This window comes from Erigeron canadensis, chromosome 7, assembly GCF_010389155.1.
Source record: "Erigeron canadensis isolate Cc75 chromosome 7, C_canadensis_v1, whole genome shotgun sequence".
In the NCBI taxonomy this organism is placed as follows: Eukaryota; Viridiplantae; Streptophyta; class Magnoliopsida; order Asterales; family Asteraceae; genus Erigeron; species Erigeron canadensis.
The window spans coordinates 27,078,693-27,087,100 of NC_057767.1; the positions used below are offsets into that span (position 1 = coordinate 27,078,693).

Here is an 8,408-nt window from a genome sequence, read left to right on the forward strand (position 1 = left end):
CGGGTTATTTGGGTATGGGTATTTTTGATTATGGACAAATCCGTGAATTCTTGTCTATTATTATCGTATCCCCCAAAATCATCCTCTCAATATACGAGAAAATACCCGTTTGCAATTTTGCCTGATTTGGGACCTTGATGGTTTATTTTGTGAAAACTCCAAACAATTAGGATGGTTTTTTTGGTATCTAGCCTATTATCTCTTAATAATATTCTGTTTCTATTTTTAGGCTGCATGCGATTTGAAGATTAAAAGCCTCTTGGACCTTACCAGTACTGCACTTGTTTTCGTTAAGATCGTCCATGAAATGGATACAGCTGATATTCTAAAGATGTTCGACGTGAAGGAGAAGGTGAATGTTAAGGAAATCGAACTACAGTAAAAAATGTACCCTTGGGCTTTTAAGTGATGATCTTGTAATTTCCTGCAAATTCAAGTTCTACTAAACATTCATGTTTGAATTTATACTCGGGCAGTTGTAGTTAGGATTTGTGTAAATGACACAATGTTGATCTCGATATTATCCAGCTTTTCATGTTAACATTTTTTAGACATCTATATCAATCTGTTTGTTTTGAGGTATACCATTTTCTAACAATGTGTCTGCACTTTAGGAATTTACAGCTTTGTTACTTTTACTAGCTAGTTTTTTCATACAGTGGTGCAATAAGTTTCATATATTATCAATGGACTGAACACGTATCCGAATTTCGTTCGTTTTGTTTACTTATAAGCATGTGAATTTACTTGTCAAGTTTCCTGAATGCTGGTTTGTCTAAATCACGGTGCTTTATGTTAAATTTCCACAATCTGCTTTTGGGATACTTGGTTGACTTCAACAAGGCTTGATAGTTCAAGTAGTAAAGGAGGTAAGAGGCCTAGAAAGGTTCTCGCTTTTCGCTCTCAAGAGGAGAAAGAATCCTTGTGATCGGTAGTACGATTATTGAAGATTAAGGGTAGCGATCACAACTTGAATAGAGACACTAGCTGCTTCTCTTCATCGCAAATTCTTGCATGGACCACGTCTTGCACTAATCACTTCTATAAATTCTTTACTGCTATCAATAATAAAGAAATGGCTCATATATAGCTAGAAACATAAATTTTTGAAAATAATTGATTAGTCACTTTTTTTTTTCTATCGATTTTGGATTCGATAACATTAGTTAGATGGGTATTTTTTTTATATATATATTTTTCTTTGATGGGGTTGAAGTATAATGTAATGTACGTTTTTATTTTTATTATTCGTGATTATCATTTGGATTGGATTGAGAAATTGCTTCCGAATGAATTAAAATTTAACCCATTACCCAAACCGAATAAGAATTTAGGTTATTCGAGGTCTAGTAACCCAATCTTTTATTATTCGTGATTATCTTTTTTTTTGGAAAGTTGCAGTTCAAAAAAAAAAAAAAAAACCCAATCTTTTTCATGAAGTCACAATCTTTTTTTCTTCTTTTTATTCAAAAAAAAAAAAAATGGTAATCGTGTCCTTGAGATTGCTTTCATGGTGTATTTTTTTAATGATTTTATAGTATTCGCAACATGAAACGATTCTATCAAATCTACTGAGTTAAATTATGTTTTGATAAACTTCTAAGGGAATGTATAGGAAGACCGATCATGTTAATTTCGATGTTTACTAGCTAGGACGCTTGCGAGCCTTCATACAACATTTAAATATGACATTTTTTTGTAATGATATTTTTACATGGAATTTTAAATGCTAGTTTAATATGGATTTAGCTCATATACAAATGGGTCACCCAAATCTTTATATGTTGAACCTATATACCAAACCATACGGTTTCGAATTAGCCCAAATAACCAACAAAAACCCGAATTAAGGTGACCCATATGACCCAAGACTATTTTGATCAGGTCGGTTTATTTGGGTCGTATGTGTATTTTTGACCCCTAATTCATTATGGACAATTCCGTGAATTATTGTGAATCATTATCGTATTGTCTAGAACCCCAAAATCATCCTCAATATACGAAAATACCCATATTCTTTCGAGTTTTCACAAAATACCCACGAAGGCTCTTTGCAATTTTGCTAGAATTTGCGAACCTTCAACCTGATTTGGGATCTTGATGGGTTATTTTGTGAAAACTCCATAAAACTTGGGCATTTATGTATATATAGGATGGTTTTCGGGTATCCGGCCTATTTTCTCTTAATAATCTTATGTTTCCATTTTTAGGTTGCCAGCGAGTTGAAGAACAAATGTCTCTTAGACCTTCCGAGTATTGAACACGTTATGAAAAGGATACTTCTGAATCCTGATATTCTCAAGATGTTCGATTGAAGAAGACGATTTTTAAAGAGATGGAACAATAGCCGCAAACGTACCCTTGGGTTCTTAAGTGATGTATTAGTTTAAAGTATATTTAGTCGCATGTTTATGGATCACTAATTACTCTATGCTCTTATGCACTCTTTAATTTTTTTTCTTTAGTTCTCTCCTCTCATATATATCCCGTGTGATGCACAGCTTCGACAATCTCTCTATTTTCTTGACATTTATATTTAAATTTTATAAGTAATTTGCATGATATTTTGGATTTGATCACATCTTTGTCTGTATTATAAGCAATTTGCATGATATTTTGGATTTAACCACATCTTTGTTTGTGGGGTCAAAATATTTTGGTTTCAATTCCCAATGTTTACCCTTTTCCGGTTTATAAATGTAGAATTTAATAGGATAAAATAGTGCTCATGTGATTTTTGTTGAACTTGATTGTGAAACGCATAGATCAAAGTAAAAGTTACCACTGGCTAAATAGTTTTTTAGAGGTCGTTTAAATTCTCACAAACGGTCCCTAACACAGAAACACTATTTTTAGTTTTTTTTTTTCTTTAAAAAACAGGGTCTGCAGGGAAGGAGTGGGATGGGGAAAAAAATATATAAAATACATTTTAAAGTTTTTTCAATTTTTTTTAGGGTGAAAAGGAAATGAAAAGGGATGATAAGTGGGGTAGTTGTAAGACATTTTTTTTTCAGTTTTTTCTGCTCAAAATTGAGATGATTGAGAAGGAAAACAAGTACTGGTACTTCATATGTATAATGACATTTTAGCCATCGTGATCCATGTGTCACTTTACATATGAGTACCCGTCGCATAATGACTGCAAGAATGAAATTGCCATGTATTCTTGTATTTCCCTTCAGTTAATTTGGAGACCGTAAATCATCTTTAACTTATTAGTTTGTAACTTGAAATAATCAGAATACCTTTTAAGATCGACATCATAACTCAACGTTAACTAACCTTGACTTATGGATCAAAAGACTCGATGTTTACTGCTTATGGTTCTTATTGGAAGTTCATGAGAAAGATAATGCAACGACTTCGCAAAACTTGACTTGCTAGTTTCAGTTGGGCACGATGAGATTAATCATCTTACGATAATGTTAGCACAAAACGCCAAATTTGTAATCTCAAAATGCCAAATTTCGCAAAGCAGTGGATCATAGGCCAGGAAAGATAGAAATCGACTAAATGGGAGTATGGAAGAACTAACTCACCATTCACAAAGTTACCTCGTTGGTTTCACACCTGTGGCTTGACAACATCCAATACTATCATTGACTTAACATGCCATTACTGGTCATGGCAGTTTCTCATAGTTTTTGCACTTGAAGTGATTTGACCGATTCAAGTTCAATCACTGGCTCCAACACATCCATATTGGTGGAAATAAGTCACACAGCCATTTGTTAGTAATTACTAACAATCTATATAAACCACTCGTATTTCTTAGATTGGTGTAATTCATATTTCTATTACTCATAATACATCACGACTTTACGAGCAACTGAATATTAAAAGATTCAAACTAAAACTAATTAGATTGCATACATGTAAAATATGCATCTTCAAAAAGTGAAATTTTGCTGTGAGGTAACAGGAGAATAATATGAAAAAGAATGTAAAATATGGTGGTAACCGGTAAGAAAGAACATGTCAACTACCTTGAAAAGCAAGAAAAGAATTGCTCCAGCTGGCTCTCGCCCACTAAGACACCCAGTTGTTCGATATACACTACATTGACAGAATCTTCTCCTAAATCTTTCAGCACGTCTTTTGTGGACATGTCAATGTACTGGTTTAAATTGTGCACGGTTCCATCTGCAAGTAGGAATAACCAATAAAAGAAATGGTCCATAACTGATAAGATCGAAAGTCAAAAGCCAACATAGATTCTTCAATCAGAATGTTTTGTATATACCACTATCTTTTGCTTGTGTCTTCTTTTGACTTGAGTGAAATGAGCTAATTTTAACTTAAGAAATCGGTAATAAATTATGTAACTTAAGAAAAACGACCATAACAGTTAGAAGCTCATTAAACTCAGGTACATGATATACTTTAACAATAATAGTTTAACTAAAACCTAAAATGTGCAAAAAGTGAGAGAAATCAATATTACAGGTGGAAATCTCAAACCCGTTTACTTAAGAATGGGTTGATCTCGGTTATGTTCTAAATCTAAAGCACATAATCAGAACTTTAGCCTCCAAGGGTTAAAGGGGTCAATAGTCACTCAAGGTGTAAACGTCGAAGTATACAGCTTCCAAAGGGCTTTTTTCAATATAATTTGATCATATTTATTTAACACATTTACTATTTATCAGCAATAGTCGAGAGAGAAGTGGACAAAAAAGGTTTTTTGCAGGTCAATCCAACCTGACACGGACCGCTTCAATGTGTTTCAAAACACCCGTTACACTTGTTATATAACCTGCACAATTTATTCTACCACCTATAGAAATCTATTTTTAAAGTAACAAGCTTGCCATCCAAAGTCAAAAGGATTATGCTTGAACGAGTGTCATGCCCCTGGCATGATAATTTTATTCAACTTATTGATTAAAATCAAATATTAATTCTGTTACTTTGTTAGTATTTCTATTTTGGTACTTATAAGCAAATGCAAATGATGTGAACTTCTGAAGTCACGAAAGCAGAACAAAAGCAAACGTTAATAAAACACACTTGGAGACTCACAAGAAAATTTGTATTGTGAAAGACATTTTAAGTACATTTTGTTCATATGGTAAAACAAGCTGAGCATTTTAATTGTGTGATGACAGAATCAGATGGGCAATTGGGTTAAGTATCCTGGAGTGTAAGTAACTTTGCAACTTTTCCTATTGTGTGTATGCATCAAAAATTTTGAATATTGTATGTAAGTATCTCGCTAAATTGAAAGCTTAATGTAAAAATGTATACGTGGCAACCATACCACGTAGAAGTTTTCGATTAGTCAACGTAAAATTTTTACATTAAGTGTTCAATTTAGCAAGATACTTACATACAATGTACACAATTTTTGATACTTACATAATAGGAAAAGTTGCAAAGTTGCTTACACTCTGGGATACTAAACCCATGGGCAATTTGATCCATTCAGGTATGAAAGGATCGACTTTGGAGTATTTTCTTATCTTTGATGGGTCAGATGTGTAAGATATAAAACTGTAGTAACTAAGAACAGGCCAGCCTGAATATGAACCGTACAAGAATATCACCCGCATTAAGTCTTTGACCCATTACCCCGCCCCCACCCATCCCGACCCGATGATGAGTTGGATGTTACCACATGAAATGTACACTTTTACATTTACCTTCAGCTACTATGACTTTGTGCTCAGGTGGAGGTGAAATCCAATTTCCTTCAGAATCCTTCATGTGTCTCCTATCAGAGGCAAAAGAACGAAGAAAGACCGGTGCATGCACTATACGGAAGACCCTGAAATCGTTGATAAATTAATTATTATTACCATCTAGCATACCAATTAAGTAGCAGATCTGTTTACCTCTGAAATTCAGAAAATAGTTCGAAAGATGGCCTGATACTTTCTGATACATATGATGGTAGTTTTGACGGAAAAGGAAGATTTGAATCTAAATCCCATACTAGATCCACAGAGTTTTCTTCTTCTCTTTTCTGTTCAAACAGCACCGAGTTTAAAAGAAATTATTGTCTTAAAACACGTAACATACTTATCAGGCCAATGTGATTACCTGAATGCAAATTACATGATAATCCCATAGAATTATTCCATCCGCTCTATGGCTAGCTTTCTGATGCCACATAGGTATCTGCATCATTGTAATAAAAACACAAATTTGATCTATAATCAAGTTCGTCTCCATCTCATCTTACGTGTCAAAGAAAAATAAAATGCAAAACCATTATGAACATAGAAAAATGTATTTTTGACAAAATGAACAATCAAATGTTAGGAGAAAGGGTACTCCCATATGCATTTTACAAAAACCCTTTAGGGGAAAACATTTAGTTCGATTGTTATTAGTCAACCATAATGGCTAGTTCTTGCTAAACCTACCAATGATAAGATGTTATGCTAAAAAGAAAAAAAAAAACGTAAGATGCTTTCTAGAACAGGCTCAAGCTATGAGGGTTCTTTCTTGAAAAATCAGATATACCCGTGAGAATACCATGGACAGATGGACCTTAGCATACAATTATACATGGCAGACTTCAAGTGCAAATACATGGTGGCACCTATTTTCTATTGTTTGCTAAAGCAAATTTGACTCAGTTTAGAAATGGTTTCTCTTTTTAGTCTTTGTACATAAGCCGTAAGCTTCATTAAGAAAGCAAAGTTTCGTGTTTCCAAAGCAAATATCGATACGATGGATTCAAAAGCAAGTCCATTTTTACAAAGTGACTTTCCTCATGATAAATCTCACCGCTCGTGTCATAAGGGCCTTTTCATAACTCAATATCTTAATATGGCCATGTAACTCATTCAAGAATACCAGGCAATGTTTAAGACACAAAAATTAATATAGATCCACATAACCTTCTATAACATTTCACACGAATTACTATCAAACAAAGAAGTAAAAAAACATACATGCTTATTCTCATTGGAAATGAAGACCACAAAGAGATCAGATAGATTCGCTACTCCGTCCGCACTCAGTTTCTTGCATAGCATGTATACATTTTCTTCACTACAACAGAATTTAAAGTAAGAAACAGGGTCGTAATTCGCAAACACAACCAACAACTACAAGCATCAAGAAAAACTAGTTCCAATACCAAAGATTCAAACTTTTTTGAAAAATTAAACCCCAAAACCGACTAAAATCTTTCTTCGATATCGATATTATCATATAGCCGGATCAACCCAACAACAAATACCACAAAGATATCTACTTGATGCTATTAGATACAAAAACAATATCTATATCAATTGCAAACTATTTCCATTTTGAACTTATAGTACTAGAATGATTATTGCCTTTATTTTCAATACATTACATTTACACTAATAAGTACCTGAATAAAGATTATATAATTTGATGAATAAAAAGAGTGTAAATAAAACAATAATATGTATGTATCAATGTATGTATAGATAAATAGATACCAGTAAGAAGGGGTGTGATTAAATTGAGAAACATCTGAATAACTGGTTGTAATTGCAACAGATGAATTTGATTCCAGACTTGTAGCCATCTCCTTTTCTTTTTTGATCTTTCTTTTTCTTTTCTTTTTTAAAAAGAAAATGTTACTTCGCTTCGCCTGCAAAATATTTTAGGGAAAATATTATCATTTTTGGTAGATGATGTTGCTCTCATAAACTCACTTAATTCAATTTATACTCATGTCAAAAAGCTCCTCATGATTTTAATGGTTTGTGAGAGTAACATCATCCAACCAAAATAATATTAACATCATCCCCAATATTTTATGGGTTTTTGCCAGTAAACCCATGCCACAAGTTTTTTATTTATTTAACACTAGTTAATTAACCTGGTTCAATCCATCCGGGCATGTTAAATAAATTTTAAAATTATAATATATATTAAAAAAATATATAATGTTTGTTATTGAAACATTATAACTTGATATAAATCTAATAATTCAATTATCACAATAATTATATAGTTAATAAATCAATTAACACAATAATAATTTTTAAAATAAAAATGGCAACAACAAGTAAATAAAAAAACACATTTTTTTTATAATATTATATAAGAGAGAATTTTTATTTTCATAAATAAATGATTAATGGTTTTATTAAACATGTAAAGTGCTATTTATATTTTATTTATATATGACGTACATCATAATTAAAAAAAAATTAGGTGAAATATGGATTTGTCACATCAAAAACTTTATAAATATACTTATAGGAAACAATCTTGTTTTATTATATATAGTAAAAAACAATAATAATAATTTAATAATGTATAACTTTTATAAAATAGACAAGAGCATCCTATTTATAACCCTTTATAAAATATATTAAATTCTTCTATTTTAGGAAATTTAACATTTTTTTATACCCAAAATACCCCTATTTCTTAATTCAAATTCCCTTATACACCTACTCTATACTTTTATACGA

General features: G+C 32.1%; 1 protein-coding gene across 2 annotated transcripts; it reads right to left on the minus strand.

Moving 5' to 3' along the window:
- Window positions 1-3,776: 3,776 nt before the first annotated feature.
- Window positions 3,777-7,561, minus strand: LOC122607654 (protein N-terminal glutamine amidohydrolase). 2 transcript variants are annotated; one of them, XM_043780672.1, is made up of 6 exons: window positions 7,422-7,561; window positions 6,903-7,002; window positions 6,043-6,120; window positions 5,835-5,965; window positions 5,643-5,767; window positions 3,777-4,143 (listed from the first exon to the last, which is right to left on the minus strand). In XM_043780672.1, the coding sequence occupies exons 1-6, from the start codon at window positions 7,508-7,510 to the stop codon at window positions 3,983-3,985; spliced, it is 684 nt and encodes a 227-aa protein (XP_043636607.1). In that variant the 5' UTR covers window positions 7,511-7,561; the 3' UTR covers window positions 3,777-3,982. The 2 variants fall into 2 exon arrangements, with proteins under 2 accessions (XP_043636607.1, XP_043636608.1); XM_043780673.1 differs by lacking the exon at window positions 7,422-7,561 and adding an exon at window positions 7,331-7,377.
- Window positions 7,562-8,408: the final 847 nt, after the last annotated feature.

What these genes read in the sequence shown, in the direction of transcription:
- LOC122607654 (XM_043780672.1), bottom strand. Translation starts at nt 7,510, where the DNA reads ATGGCTACAAGTCTGGAATCAAATTCATCTGTTGCAATTACAACCAGT. An exon ending in ATCATGTAATTTGCATTCAG is followed by an intron (nt 5,966 to 6,042) that starts GTAATCACATTG and finishes CTGTTTGAACAG; the next exon opens with AAAAGAGAAGAAGAAAACTC. An exon ending in CAAAGTCATAGTAGCTGAAG is followed by an intron (nt 4,144 to 5,642) that starts GTAAATGTAAAA and finishes TCCTACTTGCAG; the next exon opens with ATGGAACCGTGCACAATTTA.